The sequence below is a fragment of the Macaca thibetana genome, chromosome 4 (genome assembly GCF_024542745.1).
Source record: "Macaca thibetana thibetana isolate TM-01 chromosome 4, ASM2454274v1, whole genome shotgun sequence".
Classification (NCBI taxonomy): Eukaryota; Metazoa; Chordata; class Mammalia; order Primates; family Cercopithecidae; genus Macaca; species Macaca thibetana.
Genome location: NC_065581.1, coordinates 167,898,544 through 167,922,975, shown reverse-complemented (window position 1 = coordinate 167,922,975; position 24,432 = coordinate 167,898,544). Strand labels below are relative to the sequence as shown.

The following is a 24,432-nucleotide window of genomic DNA, read 5'->3' as shown; positions in this document are numbered from 1 at the left end:
GGAGGGTCAGAGAGATTAACTAATTTACCTTTGATCACATAGCTAATAAGTGGCACTGCTGGGATTCAAACCAAAGTCTTAACTCTAAATCTTTGTTCTCTCCATTACCTCATAGTACCTCCCTACATATTTCATCCTTAACTCCTAGAATCCATCTTCATTTACCTTATTCTTATGCCAAACTGGAATGATTAATGTACCTGAGTATGTCGATTTTACCATCCCTGGGCCAGTTTGGGGCTTGAAACCCAATGCCTACTTCCATTGCATATCTACCTGTATCTTTCCTACCTGTCTTTAAAGCAGTTTTCAAATTCTATGTCAACCTTGAAACCTCCACTTTTTTAGTTGGTAGTAAACTCCATTTTTTTTTTTTTTAGTTGCTAGTTGTTTTCCCACCTACGCTGCCTTAAAGTACAATTGTATATTCGTACCATATTGTATTAGTGTTGAAGCTGCCTATAGGCAGGGATCTAATCTATACAGTGCCTCCTTAATATTCTTCCTTGCCTTGCACATTGGAAGACTGAATCAGTATTTGTTGACTCCGGAATAAATTTGCATTTGAATTTGTCAACCTAAATAAGAGGCAGGTTTGCCAAACATGACAAATTTATTCGAGAGTGGGCATTGCAATGTAGAATATGGTGTTAAACTATAGGTGTATTCAGGGAGGTAAAGGAAGACAAGGGGTTTAAAAAGGAAAAACGAGGAGGATCACGTAAGTTGTTTTGAAACAATTATCCTTGGCTACAAAGATAAGTAACAAAGGGGATGGCCAGTCCAAGGTTGGACAGGCAGTTGCAGTGCAAATGTCCTTGAAGCATTTTTTTGTGTAGTTTTGTGGCCTTTGTGCAAGGTTGTGGTTTTGGCAGTCTTTTGTGCCAATTATTTATATCAGGCAGTTATTAGTGAGAACCTTCCCATCATGGCTTTCCCTGACTCCATCTTCTGCCAGCTTTCACAATCCAGAGACAGAATCCCGGAGGGAAAGGAGTACCAAATAGCTGAAGATTTAAAACAAAAAAACAAAAAAACAAAAAAAACACAAAACGCTAAACTCTATCTAGAGAATCTGACTGGAGGGCCCTTATCAGTGAAAAGTATTTAGTTGAAAGATGCAGTTTCTTCTGGGCAGATTCAGACAAGGAGTGCAGCGGAAGCTTACACCTGCGCGTGTTGAGGCGAGGGCAGTAGGGCTGGTCTGGCTGCGGCGGAGAGAACGAAGCTGGATTAGGAGTGGCTTGAAGTCCGGGCGTTGTCAGTGGTGACCTCTCCGACCTGAGGCAAGTGGGCCAGGCTGGACCGGGCGTGTTAACGTCGGTGTTTGTCAATGTGATGCGCTAGAAATAATCCCCTCATCTTTCCCAACTTTTGTTTGCTGAGTGTAGGCAACACTAATGAATGGAAAGGAGACAGGATTGTACTTTAAATCCGAGAGCATTTTTTACTCTCCAGAACAAGTCATCTGGAGACGCAGGCCAGCTGTATGGCGGGCCGCCCCGGACCCAGGCTCGGCTCCTCACTTCCCGCTGTTTTCAGTGCGGTCCTAGAAGTGCCCTGATGCAGCCCGACATCAGTAATAAATGCATCTGAAACCCACCGGCTCCCACGTTCTCGCGGGGGTACCTGCCAGGCCGGCGTCCAGGCTCCTCCCCGGCTCCCGGCCGACCGCGTTCTCGGCGGAGGCATCAACCACGCGGGAACGCAAAGCCGCGAGGGCCAAATCTCAGCGACTTCTTCCCGCCGTGCCTCCCGCACGCTCCGGCGCGGGCGTCGACAGCCCGCGGAGACAGCTTTGGATGCTCGGGGAAGCGCGGCCCTGGCAGGTGGCTCCGCGGCTCTCTCGGAGCGTCGCCAGCGAGAGGGGCGGTCCGAGAACAAAGGCGGGCGAGGAGCGACGACTGCGAGCGCACGGAGGCGGAGGCCGCGCAGTCTCGGCGCGGCTGCTCCGAGCAGGGCGACCCCCGGCAGGGAGGGGGTGGGGCGGGGACCCCCGGCAGGGGCGGGGCAGGGCAGGGCGGGCGCCACCGGGAGAGAGGAAGGGAGCGAGGGTGACGCGTGGAGGGGCCGGGCCGGGGGCCGCGGGGAGGGGGCGGCTGCGAGCGCGCCAAGTGGCGACGAGCCGGGCCGGGGCGGGCCGGAGGGCGGGCGGGAGGTGGGGCGCGCCGCGGGCTGGGGGGAGCCGCGGTCGAGTACAGCGCCGGGCCGTGGGGAGTCAGGCGGCGGCGGGGCTGAGGCGGCCGCGGGGCTGAGGGGAGCAGGGGGGCTGAGGCGGCTGTGGGGTTGAGGGGAGCGGCGGGGCTGAGGCGGCGGTGGCGCTGAGGCGAGCGAGCGGCGGGGCTGAAGGGAGCCGCGGCGGCGCTGTGGGGGGGGGGGGGGCGGCGCTTAGGCCATCGGCGGAGCTGTGGGGGGCGGCGGTGCTGAGGCGGCGGCCGCGGCCGGGCGGGTTGGGCTGACGAGAGAAGCGCCGCCGCCGCCTGGCCTCCTCCATTCCGGCCCGCAGCCCCGCGCCCTTCCAGCCTCTGGCGCCCTCCCGCGCGGGCAGCGCGCTGGCGGCGGCCATGGCGGTGGCGGCGGCGCTGGCGGGCCGCGGGGCGCGCGGCGGCAGGGGCCGGCCCCCGGGCGGGCGGGCGGAGGGGGCGGGGCCGGGGCGGCGGGGGGCCCGCGCGGCGGCGGCGGCGGCGGCGGCGGCGGCGGCGGCGGCGGCGGCGGCCGGGACGAGGCGGAGGCGACGGCGTCGGCGGCGGCGCGGGGCGCTCGGGCTGATGGCGGCGGCGGCCGGGCCCGGGGCTGCTCTGTCCCCGCGGCCGTGCGACAGCGACCCAGCTACCCCCGGAGCGCAGTCCCCGAAGGTGAGGAAGCGGCCGGTGCGACCCGACCCTGACCCCGTCCGGGGCCCGTGTGCCGGGGCCTCGGCCCAGTCCCACCGGCGGCCGCCTAGCGTCTCGGGGGCGTGGGCCCCAGGCCGGGCTCCGCGCCTGAAACCGGGGGTGGTCGGCCAGGCGGGGCCCCGAGGGGAGCCCGCGGCCTCTAGCGAGCAACAAGTGCGGGCGGGCGGGGGACGCGGCGCGGCTTCCCCGAAGTTGGCGGCCGGCCCCGCTTGACAAGCTTGTCCCCAAAACGCCTCTTCCGGGGCTAGCCGCGGAACGGAACGCGTCCGGGGCCGAAAGAGTTGGCCTCGGAGGGGCCTGCAGAAGCGCGCTAGTTCGCTCAGTCTTCATTCCGCGCATAGTTTGCTGAAGTGTTTGAAAGCTTACTGCAAAAAACCGAGTGGCGAACGATATGGAAAATCAACACACTCAGTTGGTGAACTTAGTGTAATAACTAAGTAAATACGCAAGCGTCCGGATGTTTTCAGCGGAAGTCTTTTTTTTTTTAAACTTTTTACTGCTTGAGGAGGTGAAAAATTGGTGTTTGTGGAGAAAATGGAGATGAGCAGTAGAGTGTCACGCATCAAAACGTTTTGGTTCCAAAGTTAGGCTAGCAGTTTGTGACAGAAGGTTGGAAGGGAGGAATGATGTTTTAAAAGCCTCGAAACTTGAAATTGGGTTGAAATTAGAAGGCGGCGGGAACTGAAATGCTTCAGAGCCAGCCAGCCTTCGTACGGTGTGCGGTGTGCGCGTTGGCAGGGGAAGCCATCCTGTGGCAGCCTAGCGGGGCTGCGCCTGCCCGGGAGCTTTTCCCGTTGCGCACGTCTGTCGTGCCGTAAGAGAAAGACTTGTTTTGAAGGTTCCTCAAAGGCCCTCGCCAATGGAAGTAACTAGATTGTAAGACTCTGAATGCACATCCTTGCACTTCCAGTGTTTGACGTCTGGCCCGGCACCTGGAGGGCACTGAGCTAGTGCCCACTGAGTGCATTCTTGACCCCTGAGCCTTAAGAAGGACGTGATGCATAGAAATTCATCTGATCCGTAGGTGGAAACCACCTATAACTCTGGAAGGCACATCTCTGATTTAGTACATTTGGGAGTCTTTGAAAACATGGGCCTGTGTATCAGTATTGCGATTACACGGAAATTCTTACCTTATTCCGTCGTGTATTGGGAACAATATTGCTGTTACTACCTCTCTCTAGAAAAAGGCTCTCTGCCCAGATGCTCACTTTGTATAATAATGCCTTTGCCTAGAATTTGTACTAGTAATTTAAAACACTTTTTGAAATTGTAGTCTCAGCTTTTTTGAGCACTTTGCGTTTTTAACTATTTTTGTATATTTTTGAGTGTCTCAATTTTTTAGCTAAAGGGAAATATACTTAAGTTTAAGGACATAAAAATCCTTAAAATGCTCACAAATAAAATAGAAAAAAAATACTGGAATGTTTAAAATGAGTTATGTTAAAAGTATTGAATATGAAATGTTGCAGTTGTGATACTTATGCAAATTTTCAGAGAGTAGATTTAGACTGTGCAGAGCTCTTTAATGAAATGCTAATTTTATAAGGACTGAAAAAGATTATATATTTTACTATTTGGAAAGGAACCAGTAAATTCCTAGGAGCTAGGGACATTTGAGACTTTATTATCATAATCATCATTTTAACTAGTATTTGTCAGATAATTCGCTAGTCCTTGTTCTAAGTACTTTTAGTATAGTAGCTCATTTAATCATTGAATTAGCCATGTAATAGGGGCTCTGTTATAATCTCAAATTTTCAGATAAGGAGATGCTTACAGAGAGTAACTTACTCAGCTAGTAAGGGACGGTGCCCAGTGAGAACCTAGGCCATCCAGCTCTGGCATGCCTGGCCACTATACCATATTGCCACTTTATATTCTTTTGTAGGATTCCTTTCATTTTAATATGTAGCAAGAAGACCATGATATTTAGCAAAATTGGATTAGCGTTAAAAGCTATATTACATTTTAAAAATTATGATTTTTTTAGACCTTAAGCTTTGGCTGATAAGTAAATAAATCAATTTCCTAACATCTGATACATTTTCTGAGTGCAGTGTTTGAATTTATAACCTTCATGTTCTTGCCACATAATGTATTACATTAAAAATATATAAGCCTCTTCCTTAAAAAAAAAAATTCCCATCCCCCTCTCAAGGTTCTTTTTTTGAAGTGTGTGTTGCTATATTATAGATTGATGACCCTTACTAGGGTATATTTTTGCTAACCTTTAGCAATGTAAGAGGAAGAGTGAATAGTTAGAATTGTTTTCAGTCTTGTATGTCCCCTTTTCATGGGGACATAAATGCCTAGTCAATTAAAATAGTCCTATGAACCGACTCCAAGTTGAACTGGGAACTGTAAATGATCCATACATTTTTTTCCCCCTGGGCTTGGGTAGGAGAGTTTGCTTTAATCCTAGAGTGATGCAGCAGTTTTATGTGTTTATGAAGAGCAGAAAGCATTTTAACCTCAGTTGGCAAGAAAGCAAAAGCAGATTTACATTTATGGGTTAATTGAAAATACTCTTATTTTGATTGGATTGAAGATCAGTTTTAAATTTCATTCCAGGTCTTGCTCATGCCAAACTCTTGGTCCCTTTTAATTATAATATGAAGTTAATAATTGTATGACTACGTGTCCTTAGACAGTCTTTCACTTATTGAGACTTATTGTTCTTTTATTCTTTCTCTAATTATTATTTTTGAATCTTTTAAATGTATAGGATGATAATGAAGATAATTCAAATGATGGGACCCAGCCATCCAAAAGGAGGCGAATGGGCTCAGGAGATAGTTCTAGGAGTTGTGAAACTTCAAGTCAAGATCTTGGGTACTGTCATTTTACCGGTTATTAATATTTTTTGTGATGTTTCTCTTTGCCTTAACATCCTCTCCCCTTTCCCCCAGCTCTGGCAAAGGCAATTATTAAAAATTGTAGAATATTTTTTCCTATTCTATAATGTGCCACCAAAGTTGGTCTTGTTACTAAGTGTAATTAAAAAACAATTTTATGATAGTAAAATACATACATACATAAAATTGGTCATTTGAACAATTTTTAAGTGTGAAATTCATTGGCATCAGTTACATTCACAGTGTTGTACAGCCATTACCACCATAAATTTACAAAACTTTTTCACTACCCCAAACTTTATAACCATTAAGCAATAACTTCCCTTTCTCCCTCTACCTAGCCCCTTGCAACCATCATTCTACTTTCTATTTTCATGAATACGACTACTTAGTTACTTCATATAAGTGGAACCATAAAATATTTGTCCTTTTGTGGCTGGCTTATTTCTCTTAGAACTTTGAGTATCTTCAAGGTTCATCCTTGTAGCATATGTCAGACTTTTGTTCTGTTTTTAAGGCTGAATACTCCGTTTTATGTATATACTGCATTTTGTTGATCCATTCAGATGTTGTTGGGCATTTGGGTTTCCACCTTCTGGCCAAGGTAAATAATGCTGCTGTGAGCATTGGTGTTCAGAGTTTGTGTTTTCAGTTTTTTTTGATGCTTATCTAGGAATAGAGTAGATGGATTATATGGTAATCCTATGTTTAATTTTTTGAGAAGCTGCCAAACTGTTTTCCATAGGGGCTGCACCAATTTACATTCCTACCAGCAATTCACAGTTTCCAGTTTCTTCATATTTCTCACCAATTTGTTATTTTTCATTTTTTTAAAATAATAGTTATCCTAAAGGGTGTGGAGTGATATTTTATTGTGATTTTTGATTTGCATTTTCATAATATCTAGTGATATTGAACGTCTTTTCATGTGCTTCTTGGCCATTGTATAGCTTCTTTGGAGACGTGTCTATTCAAGTTCTTTGTCCATTTTGTGTTTGTTTTTTTTGTTGTTGTTGTAGGAGTTTTTAAAATATATTTTATGTATTAATACCTTATCAAAAACATGATTTACACATATTTTCTCCTATGGGTTGTCTTTTGACTGCCTTGATAGTGTCTGTGCCCAAAATTTTTAATTGTAATGAAGCCCAAATTTTTCATCTATTTTTTCTTTTGTTGCTTGTGCTTTTGGTGTCATATGTAATGCCAAATCCAAGGTTGTGAAAGATTTCTATGTTTTCTTCTAAGAGTTTTCTAGTTAGCTCTTATATTTAGGTTGTTGATCCATTTTGAGATAAAGGTCCAATTTTATGCTTTTGCATGTGGATACCCAGTTTCCCAGCACCATTTTTGAGAACACCGTTCTTTTTGCAGGTTACTTTTAAAATAGATGGATGCATAACATAGTGTCACTTTCCTGTGTCTGATTTAGAGGTTGAATTGGCCCAGATCCTGAAATCTGGGCTCTGTTACTCAGGATGGAGATTGACTATGATACCCTGGCACCTTCAAACTAGGTCTATTCTTTGCTTCTGGGTTTGTGGAGTATCTGAGAACAAACAGTTATGGTTTATGATATGATGCACTGAGATACAGGTTTTTAAGAGTTCTGTTTTCTCAGCTATTTATGACTCACTGAACAGTAGACAAGAGACAGAAGTTGATTATTCCTTGGGTGGATGAAATACTGGCTATGCATTTTAAGCCCAAGAGAAAGAATTCAGAGCTGGTATCATCATCACCTTGCTTTGCCCTCATAGGTCCCTTAAACTAAAAATGCCTTCATTCTTAGCAATTGTGATTCTAGATTTTTTCTAGTGTATAAAAGATGTTATTTTCAATGTACCTTTTTGACTTGGTAGACCACATAATTATTTCTATTCCTTGTACCTGTTTTGTAATTTTCTTTGATACACAGGAAGTCAAGTCATAGGAGGCAAATAATTTAAATACTTAAAATAGTTTTCAAAATATCCTCAATAAAAGTGATTAAAAATTAATGAAAGCCACATTTAATGCATAATATATATTTCTGTACTTAGCTTTAGTTACTATCCAGCAGAAAATTTGATAGAGTACAAATGGCCACCGGATGAAACAGGAGAATACTATATGCTTCAAGAACAAGTCAGTGAATATTTGGGTGTGACCTCCTTTAAAAGGAAATATCCAGGTACTAGTTTATATAATAGATTAATTTATAATTGATAGTAATTCTTTATGATACACTGTCAGCTTCTGAATTTTTCTGTAGATTATAATGTATTTTATATTCTTGTGCTTGCTGTTTTTCTTTTCTTTTTTTTTTTTTTTTTTTTAAGACTAAAGGTCTCATTCTGTCACCCAGACTAGAGTGCAGTGGTGCGATTATAGCTGACTGTAGCCTTGCACTCCTGGGCTAGCTGTCCCTCTGCCTCAGCCTTCCAAGTGTCTGGGACTACAGGTGTGCACCACTACGTGTGGCAAATTTTTTTAATTTTTATTTTTTTAGAGATGCGAAGTCTTGCTATGTTGCCCTGTGTGGTCTCAAACTTGTGACTTCAAGCTGTCCTGCCTCAGCCTCCTGAATTGCTAGGATTACAGGTGTCAGCCACCACGCCTGGCTGTTTTTCATTTACTACTATCATTCAGCATCTCTCTTTGTTATTGATAGTTTCTGTGGCTCATAAACTGATTTAAAAGCAAAACGGGAAAGGTGAATTTCCTGGGGAAAATTTTAGAACAAATCATTTTATAGTCAAGTTTGGGATTTTTACCATTGTCCCTTGATCTAAGGAATAGAGTTAGCTATATGAGCCATATCTGAATTTGAGAAAGGCTATTCCTCATGAACTAGTTTAGTATAGTTATGTATATGATCTTCTTACTTTGGATTATTCTATTTTCTATTTTATTCTAACTTTTGTATCTTGCTGAGTTTTATTTCTTGAATTTGTAATATTTTTTGTTGCCCCTTTAATAATATTTGGAATATGTAATATGAATATTTTAAAAAATCAAGCTTTTTAAGCTTTTAAAAGGTTTACAAATGCATAAGGTTTTGCTGTTTTTAATAGTCTTTTGATCTTTTTTTTGGAGATTTAGAGCGACGAGATTTGTCTCACAAGGAGAAACTCTACCTGAGAGAACTAAATGTCATTACTGAAACTCAGTGCACTCTAGGTAAGAATAGCTTTTAATGTGAATTTTTCAAGCTGAACATTTATGAGATGATATTGTATAAGTATGTTCTTTCCTAAAATATTTTACAAAATTAATAAAATAAATTGAACTATTTAAACGCTACATTATTTACTTCATTTTTTATTATTGTTAAAATGCACAGGAGATTAAAGCTTGAACGTTCACACATGTGATTCCTGACTTATGGTTCAGCTTCATGATGGTGTGAAAGTAATGCATATTCAGTAGAAACCATACTTCAAGTGTCTATACAACCATTCTTCTTTTCATTTCAGTATAATATATAACAAATCACATGACATATTCAACACTTTATATTAAAATTTGTGTTAGATGATTTTGCCCAGCTGTAGGCTAATGTAAGTCTTCTGAGCAGGTTTAAGGTAGGCTAGGGTAAGCAAAGATGTGTGGTAGGTTAGGTGTATTAAATGCTTTTTCTTTTTAGGATAGTTTCAACTTAGGATGGGTTTATCATATGTAACCCCATTGCAAGTCAAGGATCAACCTCTATTCTATAACAGAGTATAATTGTCTAATTTTTTTTGACACAGAGTCTTGCTCTGTTCCCCAGGTTGGAGTGCAGTGGCGCGATCTCAGCTCACCGCAACCTCCATCTCCCGGGTTCAAGGAATTCTCCTCCCTCAGCCTACCTAGTAGCTGGGACTACAGGCGCACGCCATCACACCCGGCTAATTTTTGTATTTTTATTAGAGACAAGGTTTCACCATATTGGCCAGGCTGGTCTTGAACTCCTGACCTTGCGATCCACCCGCCTTGGTCTCCCAAAGTGCTGGGATTACAGGCATGAGCCACCACGCCCAGCCCTTGTCTAATAATTTTTACAGAGTTTTCAGAGTGTTTGTATTTTGTGTGCAAAGCTTGTACAATTTTCTTTTTTAAGTCGTAGGTTCTTTGCTGAGTGCATGGTGTGTGTCTGTAGTCCCAGCTACTTGGGAGGCTGAGGGAGGAGGATCACTGGAACACAGGAGTTTGGGGTTGTAGTGTGCTATGATCATGTCTGTGAATAGCCACTGCACTCCAGCTGGGCAAGATGACGAGATCACATCTCTAAAATGCAAAAAGGCAAATTTTGTTCAGTTGTTAGTTCTGTATAATTATGTCCGTGCTTTATTTGTAATCTTTCTTTCACAAACATTTTAATGCAACGAATTTTTTTCTTTTATTCATCCAGTATTCTGTAGTACTTGTTAATAGTGCATTTCATTATTTAACAGTTGTTTCTAACTAAAGGGATATATGTTCAAAGCACATAAAATCTTAAAAATAAAATCGTTTGATTGAAAAATTGATATATTTGCCTTTTGCAAGATAATCTTTTAATTGCTTGAGTTTATATTATTAATATTAAGTTTAATTATTTTCCAATGTACTAAGATATTTTGCTTTGGCTATTTGAAAACCATTAAAATGTGGAGCGGTTTGAAGAAGTAAATTTTGAAGAGTGCTTTTGTTCACTTATCCTTAAAAGAGCTTCTTTATTTTTTTATTTTTTGGTCTAAAATAGGTTTAACAGCATTGCGCAGTGATGAAGTGATTGATTTAATGATAAAAGAATATCCAGCCAAACATGCTGAGTATTCTGTTATTCTACAAGAAAAAGAACGTCAACGAATTACAGACCATTATAAAGAGTATTCTGTAAGTAATTGAGGTGACTGGCATTTTTTATTTGGGTTGGGGAGAATGACATTTTATAAAGTTGTATGTGACTTCCAACTGTATATTTTTTTTTCCAGCAAATGCAACAACAGAATACTCAGAAAGTTGAAGCCAGTAAAGTGCCTGAGTATATTAAGAAAGCTGCCAAAAAGGCAGCTGAATTTAATAGCAACTTAAACCGGGAACGCATGGAAGAAAGAAGAGCTTATTTTGACTTGCAGACACATGTAGGATAACTTAAATTTAGTACCCCTGAACTTAGTTTATTACTTGTTATTGCAGAGTGCCGATTACCCCCTTTATCATTATTTTTTGTACCACCTTTTTTTTTTTTTTTTTTTTTTTTTGGGCGGAGTCTCACTCTGTATCCCAGGCTGGAGTTCAGTGGCGTGATCTTGACTTGCTGCAACCTCCACCTCCCGGGTTCAGGCGATGTTCCTGCCTCAGCCTCCCCAGTAGCTGGGATTACAGGTGCCTGCCACCACACCCAGCTAATTTTTTGTATTTTTAGTAGAGATGGGGTTTTACCATGTTGGCCATGTGTTTTTTTCCTCCTCGGAAGTTGAGATACTAGTTTTAATGCTGTGCTTAATAATACTCAATTTACATTTTTTTGTGAGATGTCTTTTGCTTTATGGTTGATAGTTCTACTAAATGAGACTAATAATTGCTACATATCATATTTGCTATGTGTCCCAAGAGTTTTTAAAAGAGATTTGCATGTTAATTCTCACAGTAACCATGTGAGGTTGGAACTAGGATTACTTCCATTTCATAAAGAAATTGAGCTACAGAGAGGTCGTATAAGCTACCTAGATCACTCTGCTGTTAAGTAGCGAGCAAGAGATCCATTGCCATTCCTCAGGAGAATAGGCCTCTGAAACGATAATATATAGAATTGAAAGCACCAACTGTCCTCTTAGGTTATAGCTCCCAATATCTCTTAAAATTCTAGCTTTTCTAGGGAGAAGTGGGCGTGCAGTGGAGAGCATGTGGGGACTCTTCCTAAAACCTTGATTCTTAGCATGGAATCAGTTTTGTGTTTCTCTTTATGTTAACATAGGTTATCCAGGTGCCTCAAGGGAAGTACAAAGTTTTGCCAACAGAGCGAACAAAGGTCAGTTCTTACCCAGTGGCTCTCATCCCCGGACAGTTCCAGGAATATTATAAAAGGTATTTAGTAGTTTTAGTTACACTTGGTATTGGCTATTGGTAAGGGGTTTCAGAGCCTTTTGTACTTGCCTCCTAACAATTATGGGGTCTATAGATATCACCATAAGATACTATATAGGATTTGTGTTGCTGTTCTTCTCTGGTTCTGTGGTAAACAACACCCTGTAGTCAGAATTTGAATATATGCTGATGAAATCTGGATGCCTCTGTCTCTGCCTATTTTGTTTGGGTTTGTCAGAGACAGATGCTGGGAGTTCTATAGCACCTCACTGCTCAGGGTATGTTCTGTGGTCCAGAGCACTATTATTGCTCAGAAGCTTGTTGGAAATGCAGAATCTCAGGCCCAATTCTAGACCTGTGACTCAAAGTCTGCATTTTAACAGATGTCTGTATAATTCACGTGCAGGTTAGAGTTTGAGAAACACTGACTTTTACTGCAGAGAAGATGAGAGAAGGAGCAGAGGGGCAGGCACGGGCACCTAGGTGCCTCAGCCACATTGCTGACCTGGCCTGGCTGCTGCTCCAATCTGGCCCCTAAATGCTACTTATCTCCTATTCCCAAACTGAATGTAACTGAAAAAAAAACAGGGCTAACAGATTTTTTTTTTTTTGAGACAGAGTCTCACTCTGTTGCCAGGCTGGAGTGCAGTAGCGCGATCTTGGCTCACTGCAACCTCTGCCTCTTGTGTTCAAGCGATTCTCCTGCCTCAGCCCCCCGAATAGCTCGGACTACAGGCACATGCCACCACGCCCAGCTAATTATTTGTATTTTTGGTAGAGGTGGAGTTTCACCATGTTGGCCAGGATGGTCTCGATCTCTTGACTTTGTGATCCGCCTACCTCGGCCTCCCAAAGTACTGGGATTAAAGGCCTGAGCCACTGCACCCAGCCCCTTTTGTTTTAAAGTCTCAGCTTTTACTTCAACCTTAAGCCTTACTCTGGAACCGTATGTTTTTCATAATAGACTATTTTTTTAGAGAATAGAATTTAAAGTATAGTATCATAACTCACACCATTTGAAAGTCACATCTTGGGCAGAAATTTTTTAAATTAAAAAGGTTTTTTAATTCAAATTTAAATCATGGGCAGCAGTTTTTTAAAAAGTTTTTCTTCAATTTTTTTTTTTTTTTGAGATGGAGTCTCATGCTGTCGCCCAGGCTGGAGTTCAGTGGCACGATCTCGGCTCACTGCAACCTCCACCTCCCGGGTTCAAGTGATTCTCCTGCTTCAACCGCCCAAGTAGCTGGGATTACAGGTGCTCACCACCTCGCCCGGCTAATTTTTTGTATTTTTAGTAGAGACAGATTTTCACTCTGTTGGCCAGCTGGTCTCCAACTCCTGACCTCTGGTGATCTGCCCACCTTGACCTCCCGCAGTGCTGGGATTACAGGCGTGAGCCACTGCACTCGGCCTTTAATTTTTAAAAATTTTATTCTGGTGTCAGCAAATTATTAAAAGTCATATGCAAGTATACCAACTCCTTTGCTTTTTGGTGTGTTGTCTTAGTTGGAGAAGTCCTGATCCAGGGTCGCTTCCTGAATGAGGACTACTGAGGGTGAGAATGGAGGTGGCACAAAGCATTGCTGTCTGACCTAGGGGAAGAGATTGCCAATCTAGTTTCAGAAAAAATAGTTGATTAGATTTTTTAGAATACATGCTTCCCAAATTTGTTTACAATAATTTGTTACTAAAAATTTTGCTTTCTATATTAATATTAAGTAATATCATGTACCATGCACTGGTGTATGAGGTAGATGCTATTATTAGGCCTGTTTTACAAGTGGAGTGATAGCACAGAGAAGTAGCAAAGACCTGGAACAGTGGTGGACATGGATGTGAGCTGGCAGTCAGACTTGGGGCTACTGACATTTTATTTACTGTTTTGTTTTTTTGGGTTGAGGGCAAAGAGGAGAGGCGCATTATCTCTTAGTAAGAATCAAATGCATATTTTACATAAGTCTAGTGAAAAGATGTTCAGGCTTTTTATTAACCCTACTTGATGACAAAAATTAAAAATTAATACTCTATTTTTCGGAAGTCTTTGGAGTTACTCAAGAAGTTTAAGGCTCTCTTCATAGGTCAACGATGAGTCTATTTATATTTAATAATAAAGGGAAACCAAAAATAAACGCTCTGAACTTCAGGTACTCACCAGATGAGCTGCGGTATCTGCCATTAAACACAGCCCTATATGAGCCCCCTCTGGATCCTGAGCTCCCTGCTCTAGACAGTGACGGTGATTCAGATGATGGCGAAGATGGTCGAGGTGACGAGAAACGGAAAAATAAAGGCACTTCGGTGAGAACATTTCTCTCTAGTGGGAAGCGTTTCCTTTCTCTTTGAATTTTTGCTAATTGCTTTCCTGGAATGTTACATTGAACTTCTGTCATCACCCTCTCTTTGAAAAAGGATGGTTGCATGTAATTTCCAGAAGGTATTCATCAAGAAAAGTTATTTATAGTATGTTTTGATAAAAAACAAGCCGTGTGTGGCCTTTGGTAAGATTTATACTTAAAATCGCCCCTTTGTAGTTACCATGAGCGATTTAGGCAAGGATATTGGAAAATTAGCTTACAGTCATTTATTCAACTTGTTGTCTCTTTAGCTTAAAATATTGAACAAAACAGAATTTGATCTCTTGACACAGAAATGTAGTTTTCTTAGTTTAGGGGAGTGCATTAACTTAGGTTTCTTTTGCTTAATCTTAGGCTTCCTATAGGAAAATATTGTGTTTAGTAATATGTTGTGCAATTTGTTGGGTTTTCCTGTATGACTCTTTTTTTGTAGCAAAATGCGCTTGCAAGACAATGGGCAGCTGGTGAATTCTGTGGATCTGAAGGAGAACAGAATCCCCTTGATGGTTTAGGGCTTTGATCACAGTGATGACATAGGGCTTTGAATTTCTTTAGCATTGTGTTTTAAGTAACTGGCTATTTCAGACTTTTCATTGAAGCCAATCTAAATGTGAGGTTGTGCTACCATTGAATGGACATTATTTCGTTGTCCCCAGCAGCTTCTAAAACATCTTTAATAATACATATTATGCAAAATAAGATGCTGTTCAATTATTAAAGTGGTGATACAACTTTTCTCCTGTTACGTTGCTAAAAGGGGAGCTATGGCATGCAAAGGGTGATGAAGCTGACTTCCTTTCATACTGCTAGGAAAAGTGGAAACTAATCCAACATTATGGGAAAGCGTTTTGACAGTCTTACCAATTTAAGTTCCACAGAATTTGACCTCGCAAATCCACTAGTAGAATTTATCCTAAGGATTTAATCAGATGCTGAAAAAAATTTAATTAGAATAAAAAGGTCTGTTTGAGTGTTTACAGTATTTTTTATCCTGGAAGTTACAAATAAATTTTAATGCCCACAGTGGGTAATATTATATTACATTTATAGGATAGAAATGCAGTTCAAAGAATATTTAATGATTGTGAGAACATGCACATAATGCTTTTAAAAAAATACCAAAACACACACATGCATACACACGCAGTGTAATCCAGTTTTGTGTTTTAAAAAATGAGGGCACAATGAGGTTAGGGGGTATGTGTGAGTCTCGGTATCTTTATGTATATAAGTGGACACCCAGAAAAAAGATGAAGTGGATATATTCATGTTTCTAGTCAGTGTGTGTTTATCAGGGAGGCTCTAGATAATCTAATTTTTTCATTTATAATTTTCATAATTTATATGAAAGTTCTAATTAGAAAATTTTAAATTATAAAATGAAGAATTAAATCATTAGATATTGAGGTCTTAAACCTTGAATATATGCAATCTTTCACATCCTGTTGTAGATAGTTGAGGGATTGGCTCTGCATGGTTTAACATTATGAAAACACAAATGTGTACTCGAAGGAATTTTTTTTTTTTTTTTTTTAACTGCAGCACTTCATTTTTCCTGAAGGACCTTCTTAATGACTTTTAGTACTCAGTGAAAATACCCACACTTATTTGTAACAATATATTTTTGTGTGAAACAAATATGTTCCCTTGTGACATGGAAAATGATGTTGAAGCTGTGTGCCGTATAATAGTAGCTGAAGCGGATAATTGCATTTTTGTGACTTAGGTCAGAAAACAAAGTTGATGAAGGCACTGATATGAATGCAATCAGTTTTATACCATATCATACTTAGAAGAAAGATGAATGATTTTTAACATAAGTTACTTTAGTCTCTACTGGAAAAAACTTTCCTACATTTAGAATGATCTTTTTATTTTTAAATTGACAAGGCGTTAAAACTTTTTTTGAGTATTTTCCATAGTTTTCAAAATCCAGACTCAATTCCAAAGAATCTTTGTTTTTGCCTTTTAAACTCCAGGACAGCTCCTCTGGCAATGTATCTGAAGGAGAAAGCCCTCCTGACAGCCAGGAGGACTCTTTCCAGGGAAGACAGAAATCAAAAGACAAAGCTGCCACTCCAAGAAAAGATGGTCCCAAACGTTCTGTACTGTCCAAGTCAGTTCCTGGGTACAAGGTAGAAGAAAAAAGCCCCTGACTCAGCTTCTTTACTGACCAGCCTCTCTCCCTGAAATGTTTTCACTTGACTTTCACGATTGTGGAGCTTCTGCCTGCTGTACTTCACTAGCTGTTCTTCTATGGTGTGCCCTCTGTCTGCTGCTTTCTTTTGTGCTTTATTTCCTTGGTGGCTTTTCTGTCACTTTTGGCTATGGTTTAGCTTCTGTTTTCTGTATATGTACAATTTATAAGTCTTTTTTTTTCTTTGAAATAATAACCAGGCAAGTATGGGTTTTTAAAACATTATTTCATAGGCAGAAGTTTATATTTTCTTTCCTTGGAGTAAAGATCATAATTATTTGGCATTTTAAATGCCCCAGCATTTAGTGTAGCTAAAGCTGCTGAGCTGAAGTATGAGTGGGTATACTGTTAGACTAAGTTGCATTTTTTAGTGCCTTTCATTAAGAAAGATCTGGGTTTAATCTAAGGATTACTTGATCCATATGCTAAATTTAGCTAACTCTGGGATAGAAAATAATAAAACCTGTTATTTACATTGTGTGATTTTTAGCATAACCTTGGTAAAGAGCCTATATGATTCTATGACAAGAATTAAAACATACTTGTTAACTTGTTGATCTGATTATCCTCAGAGTAAAGTTGTAGGTTGTCAGCAACTATTATTATATTTTGAACGTTTCCTCCCTCTGTCTGCCCCTCCCTTTTCTTTTGAAGAAAAGGTGAGGTGAGAGGTGTGTAGCCTTATTTGCATATAGGGATTTAAGAATATCATAAAAGGAAGAATTAGCTGTACAGTTTCATATTTGGGATGGTGGTAGTAAAATATGCTACCTTTTGATTCTTTGGTCTGAAATGTATTAGAACATGCTTTTATTGCACTTATGAAGGTGTATTGAAGGAAAATTTTAGAGTAAGCTGATGAGGAAGTTTTGCCAAGTGAAATTGTTAAACACCTTGTATGTCAGAACTGTGATTGTGATAAATAATTCACAAGAACAGGCTGAAGTTAGTCACCTTTCCGTCAAACTAACTAGAACACGTTCTAACATGTTCATTTACCTTTCTTCAAGTAAAAAAAGTGACCTATTAGTGTATTTCATGTTTTATTAGAAAATGCTTTTATGTAAATAACTTAAATTTTTTTTTTTTTTTTGTATCCTGTAGCAAGCAAATTTTAAGCTTAATTGAGCAAGGGTTGGCTTCCAAGGGTGGCTGCAATAGGCTGCAGCTATGTGATTTTTGTACTTGTTTTTACATATAAAGCTTATCTAATTTCTTTAAATATATAAATTAATGCTTAATAACTGAAAGCAAGTGAGCTCCAAAGATGAAATTTCAGAAACAGTGTACATGAATGTGTTCTACTGGTCTGCTAAGAGCTTTAAATGGAAGTGGCCGCTCAAAGCACAGTGTCCTGTTAACTCTTGAGTGCTAAGTAGATCTTTCCAACAGTAAGCTTGATTGATCATGGGTTAAAAAGAGAGAATATTGAAATAGATGTTTTAATACAGGCTGGAAATGAACTATTTAACACTATCATTGATTTACTATACAAGAAATCATATAGATTAACTGAACCTAATAGTACTCAAGTAGGATATACAAAATTTATATTTTACATAATCTGTGAACATTTTTAGTACCTAAAAATGTTTCAGGTATTTCAAAGATGGGAACAACCAGTATCTAGTCATACATTAATGTGAACAGGTTTATTAAAAGTTAACCTCTTTATAAAAAGTATTAATAAACCAAGATGTGCCTAAATATTAGGGTACTTCAAGCTAAAGGTCATGTTTTATATATATATTTATATATATATATAAAATATGAGATTCAAGAAAGTAATGTATCTGTCGGGTTGCTTAATAAGATTCACTAGTGCTTGCCCTTAATTCATAGGACGGTATTGTTTAGGTTACATTAACCTGAAATTTAAAGCATAATTATTAGGATTCCAGCCTATAAATATATAATTAAAATCTATACTATATTATTGCTACCATGAAAGTCTTATCTTTGGCTGTTTTTCAAGTAGAAAAGTAAGTGTACTGTGAGCCTTTTATTTGAGATGCTGAGAGCTATTAGGATGAGTATTTCAATTTTCTTGTCAGTAGTGAAACTGATGATGTTGCAGTTATTTGAAGTAGAACTGATTGTCTCAACCAGACACACATGGGAGTGTGTTCCATTGGCCTTGGGGAGAGTGCTGCACATTAACCCCTCCCTCAACTGTGCAATCCACTGAGACTGGCTTCTCTAAGCCACGGTTGTTATCTGCTGTGTGAAGTCCTGGATGCCAGCACTGTGGCTTCTTAGAGAGGGCAGATGCTTTGTATATTGAGCTGCAGCATTCATCACAGAAAATGCTACAAAGCTGTCTCTCTTCCCCTTCTCTCATGTTGCCCTGTTTTCCTCAAGATGAAGACTGTTGGGTAAGAAAAACTAAGTGATTTAACAAAGCATTATGATTTAAACTTAGAAATAAACCTAGAATTTTTTGGTGTCCCTTTATCATAGGTGTTTAATGTATATTTTAATGATTGTAGAACTTGAATTGCTCTAGAATGTGAATGACTACCCTTGTGTTTTATTCCTTTTGGCTTTTGTTTTGTAAAGAATCTCCTATGAGGAGTTCTGTTTTTAGAATTTAATATTGTTTGGTTACTTCCCTGACTTTAGTGAAAGATTAGAGTATTTACTATGCCAGTATCTAACTTAAACTATGAGTATTAAATAAGTATATCTTTTACATTTAGTACAGGTACCATAACCAAAAGAGATTTCTTAGTTTTGATGGATTAAGAGATAGCATTCTGCTGTATATTATGGCAGGTACAGATATGATTACAAAACTGAACCAGAATTTGGATTATAGAAGTGCACTTCCTAGCTGTTTTTTATTTAGGTATAGGAACACACAATGAGAACCTTATGATTAGAATGTAGCAGTAACAACAGAGGGTAACTACACTGCAAGACTTAAATGGTTTGAGCATGTGACACTATCCTATTGTTGGGGGGAGCAGGGTATAAAAATATACATACAGGAAATTAGTTTAATAGTAAAGTTTTATATGTATGTTTAACTTCCATGATATTTATTATTTTGTAGAGACATTTGTGATTGTTTAGAGTTCTTGTTTTTATTATATTTATGTATAAGGTTGACTTTTTTTAAATAAATAAGCCAAAAATTCTTTTTGAATGCCTCTGTCATCTTTTGCAAAGAAAGATAATTTAAAAAGTACAAAACTTAAAATAATTAAGAACAAATTGTTTAGGTCTAACAGGTTATGAAGGTGGCAGTGAGACATTTCAAAGCTGGAATATGTACAAAGTTTGAGTTTTGTTTAGGTTCCTTTTTGGTTCAGTAAATTAGGAAAGGGATGCATTTGGCAGGGTGGGAATGAAGCAGAAATGAAACAATTCTAATTAAAATAATTATTTTCCCAGTTCATCTATGTGTGTGTGCGTGTGTGTGTGTACGTGTGTGTGTATGTATGTCCCCTTACCCCATTTCATTCTTGGCCCATGCTTGCTTTTACTTTTTTACCACTGTTATTTACTTATTCCTATAGCATGAGTGAACGTCATTTCATAACAGTCAAGGCCGTGACGTTCGGATGCCCTCCCTCCCCTGGTAATTTTAAGTGCAGTGAACCCTTTTTCTTTTGTCATTTCCATGGGTTACCAAATATGTCTAAAATTCAAACACTTTCACTGGACCATGCATGTTTTTAATCTGAAAGATGAGTAGTACTCAGAGGGTCTGTGTATTTTTTAAGTGACTACAGTTTTTTTTTGCTTGTCTGAAAACTTACTTTTCCCTTTTATAATTTTACGTTATTTTATAGTAAATGCTTCTAAGTATAGCTTCTTTTATTAGACATGCAAAGAGAATAATCACACAACTAAGTTTTCAACAAACATTTATGTACATGCCAATGTATGCATGAGACATCTTTCAATTAAAAATGTTTAAACTGATTTTTAAAAAAGTACCACTATACCAATGAAGATAAACTGATTTTTTAACTTATATTTTATAGATCTAGTTTTACAGTTTTGGAAAAGAGCAGTTTTTAAAATTAATACATAAGCTGTTTAAAATGGTCTTCTCCTTAGAGTAAGTCTCACATTTAATGGTCATTTGCTACTTGGATTTTCTTGTCCAATTAATAGTGACATTTGGCATTGTATTTCGTCTTTCCTTCCATTCATTAAACAGATCTTACTGTGCATGTAGGGAGTATAGAATTCTACATTTAATCTTATGAGATCATGCTGTTTACAAAATTTTATGATGAAATTAATGCTTTCTTCAGTAAGCAATCTTACATTGCAGGCAGATTCCTGTCAAGTTTTGTCTTTCAAAATGGTCATTAGCAAGTTATCAAAAGTAATAATAGGGCAATAAAGTAACAGAATTCCTTTTAAACCCATAGTAAGCTCTTCTGGCATGAATTTATAGCCCTCTTCTACCCTTCCAGCCAAAGGTCATTCCAAATGCTATATGTGGAATTTGTCTGAAGGGTAAGGAGTCCAACAAGAAAGGAAAGGCTGAATCACTTATACACTGCTCCCAATGTGAGAATAGTGGTAAGTATTGAAATGTCTTTTTAAAATTTTAACCACTGTATTTGTTGGTTCAAAAACTAGAATTTATAGTTTCAGGTAGATTTCAACCAGAGTCATCAAATAAATACACAGGGTAGATTGTGAGGCAGACACAGTCCATGTGTTTTCTTCTACATTGTATTTTCATTTCTCTCTGGTGATTTGACATTATAGCTATTCTCTGAAAGTCCTAAAGCAAACTAGCATTTTATGTGCCATATTAAGTTAAAAATTCTTATGTGAGATACTACTAATACTGGTTTTGATTTAGGCCATCCTTCTTGCCTGGATATGACAGTGGAGCTTGTTTCTATGATTAAGACCTACCCATGGCAGTGTATGGAATGTAAAACATGCATTATATGTGGACAACCCCACCATGAAGAAGAAATGATGTTCTGTGATGTGTGTGACAGAGGTTATCATACTTTTTGTGTGGGCCTTGGTGCTATTCCATCAGGTAAAGATTAAAAAAAGAACAAACTATCTTTGGGTGATAAGACTCTCCCAGCACTGCACTCCAAAAGGCTGCATAAACATTATCATGACATGCAGAGCTTGTGGACTCCTATGTGCAAATATGACCAAAGCTATGATTATTTGGGTCATGTCCACCAGCTTTTCATTCCCAGACAATTCCAACTAAAGGATAAATGAGAGGCCAGAATGCCCAGACTAAGTTTTGGAAGTACAGTTCTATATAATGAGCTGGTGTTTTTCTACTGAAATACTTAAGTAACAGCATCATCTTGTTTCAAAGCCTTTATTTTTATGTTATCTATTTAGAAACTTAACAAAATGACTACGTCTTTATACATTTCTATAGAAATCGATTACAGATTTCTGTAAATTGAGGCAGCATGACAATTCCAGGTAACTTTAGAACAGAGTTGAATAAATCACAGTAATTGGACTAAAACATTACACAGATAATTGTGTAATTTTAGAACTTACTTGCATAGTTAACACTGTATAATACTCTTATAAAATATATGCCTACAACGAAGTTTCCTGGGAATCATTAAGCAAGCAACATAATTATTTTTCTGTAGTAATTCAGATCAAGTATGTAGTACAATTTATCATTGTGCTGTTAGAAACTTAAAAGTTTTAAAGTGCTGTCAGCAGAGTACACCAGGACTTGAAAGAATGCTGTTAAGACACACAGCTGCCAGTGAGCAGGAGAGAAAAAGGCTTAAAAAAGCCAAATTCCAGAATGGGTTTTGAACTTTTGAAGTATGTATTGAACTTTAGAAGTATGATAGTGTTTGAATTTCAGGAAATATTGTACTTTTTTAAAGGTCCGTATCACTGTATGGCATTGCATCTCTCCCATCCCCCTTGACTTGCAATGAATTTTGCATGGCATTGATTACAAGTTTATATTTTTCTCCTTAAATTCAGGAACTCATAGTGCCCTTCTCACCACAAAATCCACAGAGGAATATCATTAGTGATAGCTAAGAAAGAAGAGTTTAGATGGGCTTAAAATTCAGTCCTGTAAAGATAATTTTTCATTCCATATTAACAATTTTTTTCCTAGGTCGCTGGATTTGTGACTGTTGTCAGCGGGCCCCCCCAACACCCAGGAAAGTGGGCAGAAGGGGGAAAAACAGCAAAGAGGGATAAAATAGTTTTTGACTCTAATACTGTGTATGCATTTAAGTGGAATATTTGGTGCCAATTTATTTACAACATTTTCATTTTTATGCCAATAAAAGATTTTTTTTTTGCAAATTATGAGCTTAAAATCTGCAGTTGATTTATTTCTGTTAAAAGCTACTCTTACCCTCCAAACTAATTCCAGGTAGAGAAATCATCTTCCGAAGTATTTTATAGTAACCCTGGCTCACTCCAAAAATTCAGTGGAAATGTTTAGCAATTTAAGATACTTAACTATTTCTCCATAGCCCCAAAAGTTAATTTTCATGAAACTTCCTAATCTACATTGTTTCTGGCCTACCATAGGTAGCATTAACAAAGTTATTTAATAACTAAAGAATTTTCATAGGTATGACAAATGGCCTAATAAGATTTGGTGCAGCTGGATTTAGAGTTGTCATTATTGGACTGGTACAGGAACACAGTTTGTAAATACCTGCCTGCCAGGAAATCACTTTTGTATAGAAAAGTACCCTAGGTACAGGCACGAGGCTTTAGTCCAGGCTCAGGGAAGTGTACATAAATCATTTCCAACTTGATTTTAGTAACTCTTGAAAACGTACACCTTGAACTTCGCTTAGAATCTCCAGAGTAAAATTACAAAGTATCAACCTTTGATCTGTGTCACAGCATGAAAAGTTGCTCTACTTTTTTTTATATATATAAACCTAAGTTACTGCAATCATTTTTAGTCAACCTGCCTAATGAAAATGGAGTCTAAACACTATTGTGCACAGTCCTTTTACAGGAATTTTGATATTTAAAAGAAAATACTGTGCTTGCTGCTTTTCCTATTTTTGGGGGTAACTGAGGTAACAAAACTGTGTATGGCTTTATTTTTCCATCCCTTGACTAGAAAAAGGTAACTAGAACTTCAACCAAGTACAAGTACCAAGGTTCACAGCAAACTGCAATCAGCTTCACAGACGGAGGGTTTTATACCCCAGAGCGTGGTCAATGACTCAAAAGAGAATTTCAAGTACCAGTTTCAAAATGCTAATTAATATCGTCCAGAGAACAGATTCCTCCTCTTGCGAGGCGTCTTCCGGGGCACGAGCGTGCTTCTGGCCGGCATCTGCACCATCGGCGGGGTAGGCGGCCTCGCCGAACGGGTGCTGCTCGACTGTGCCGTCGTAGTACACCTTCATCTCGAACTCGCTCTCCAGGTGGGATGGGTGTCCGTAGACGCCGATGCCCACTGGGCGCCGGAAGTGCGCGGGGATGGACACAGCGTCCGGGCCGCAGGTGGCCGACTGCAGCTCGTAGTCGTCGAAGCTGGGGTGCAGGCTGCTGGCCGAGACGTACAGGTCCGCATCGCCCTTGAGGCTGCGCATCCTGAGGACTATCTTGCCCTCGTGGTTCAGCCGCAAGTAGCTGTAATTCCCGGCGCCTATCTGGCCTTGGACGACGTGCAGGAGCACCCACTCCTCGGGGACCTCCTCCTCGTCCGCGCAGCTCCCCGGGGACAGGATCTGCGAGGTCAGGAGCAGCAGCAGGGCCGTCGTCCAGGGCGCGGCCCTCCCGCGGGGAGCGGCCATGGCTGGCGGCTCAGCTCCGAGGTCTGCAAGTGGGTCAGTGCTGCTGGGGACACGGGAGGCGCTCAGTACCGGAGCCCGTCCCCGTCGTCCGCCCGCGGGGCCACGGCGCGTCCAGGCGCCGGGTCTGTCGCTGGGACTGTCCCTTCCCACCCGCGTGAGGCCCCGGGGAGGAGGGGGTGGGCTAACCCCTCCCCCTAGCGCGGCGCCCACCAGGGGCAGGGGCAGGGCCGCTATGGCACTCTCGTACTCACCACCGCTCCCCACAAGGGGCCGAACCTTACGCATCCGGACCCGAGGCCGGAGCCTCGCCAGGGAGGCGGAAGTGACGCTAGG

General features: G+C 40.2%; 4 protein-coding genes across 6 annotated transcripts in view; 1 reads left to right on the top strand and 3 right to left on the bottom strand.

Annotated features, from left to right (window-relative positions):
- Positions 1-24,432, bottom strand: part of ERMARD (ER membrane associated RNA degradation) — a 129,332-nt gene that overhangs the window by 65,521 nt on the left and 39,379 nt on the right. The window lies entirely within an intron of this gene.
- On the bottom strand, positions 595-2,566 carry LOC126953479 (translation initiation factor IF-2-like). Its single transcript, XM_050788885.1, has 2 exons — positions 2,417-2,566; positions 595-2,364 (listed from the first exon to the last, which is right to left on the bottom strand). Exons 1-2 carry the CDS (start codon positions 2,564-2,566, stop codon positions 1,465-1,467), a joined length of 1,050 nt encoding a protein of 349 aa, XP_050644842.1. The 3' UTR covers positions 595-1,464.
- Positions 2,194-22,639, top strand: PHF10 (PHD finger protein 10). 2 transcript variants are annotated; one of them, XM_050787117.1, is made up of 12 exons: positions 2,194-2,855; positions 5,623-5,729; positions 7,795-7,925; positions 8,837-8,914; positions 10,461-10,594; positions 10,693-10,842; positions 11,679-11,788; positions 13,933-14,086; positions 16,122-16,277; positions 20,773-20,881; positions 21,171-21,359; positions 22,443-22,639. In XM_050787117.1, exons 1-12 carry the CDS (start codon positions 2,565-2,567, stop codon positions 22,526-22,528), a joined length of 1,695 nt encoding a protein of 564 aa, XP_050643074.1. In that variant the 5' UTR covers positions 2,194-2,564; the 3' UTR covers positions 22,529-22,639. The 2 variants fall into 2 exon arrangements, with proteins under 2 accessions (XP_050643074.1, XP_050643073.1); XM_050787116.1 differs by having other exon boundaries at positions 8,831-8,914.
- C4H6orf120 (chromosome 4 C6orf120 homolog) lies at positions 21,670-24,429 on the bottom strand. 2 transcript variants are annotated; one of them, XM_050787119.1, is made up of 2 exons: positions 24,351-24,429; positions 21,670-24,139 (listed from the first exon to the last, which is right to left on the bottom strand). In XM_050787119.1, exon 2 carries the CDS (start codon positions 24,097-24,099, stop codon positions 23,524-23,526), a length of 576 nt encoding a protein of 191 aa, XP_050643076.1. In that variant the 5' UTR covers positions 24,100-24,139; positions 24,351-24,429; the 3' UTR covers positions 21,670-23,523. The 2 variants fall into 2 exon arrangements, with proteins under 2 accessions (XP_050643076.1, XP_050643075.1); XM_050787118.1 differs by having other exon boundaries at positions 21,670-24,426.

Coding starts and splice junctions, on each gene's coding strand:
- PHF10 (XM_050787116.1), top strand. CDS start 2,565: ATGGCGGTGGCGGCGGCGCTGGCGGGCCGCGGGGCGCGCGGCGGCAGG. Junction 10,843..11,678: donor ATTTTGACTTGCAGACACAT/GTAGGATAACTT, acceptor ATGTTAACATAG/GTTATCCAGGTGCCTCAAGG. Junction 21,360..22,442: donor CCTTGGTGCTATTCCATCAG/GTAAAGATTAAA, acceptor TTTTTTTCCTAG/GTCGCTGGATTTGTGACTGT.
- LOC126953479 (XM_050788885.1), bottom strand. CDS start 2,566: ATGGCCGCCGCCAGCGCGCTGCCCGCGCGGGAGGGCGCCAGAGGCTGG. Junction 2,365..2,416: donor GCCGCCGCCTCAGCACCGCC/GCCCCCCACAGC, acceptor CCCCCCCCACAG/CGCCGCCGCGGCTCCCTTCA.
- C4H6orf120 (XM_050787118.1), bottom strand. CDS start 24,384: ATGCGTAAGGTTCGGCCCCTTGTGGGGAGCGGTGGTGAGTACGAGAGT.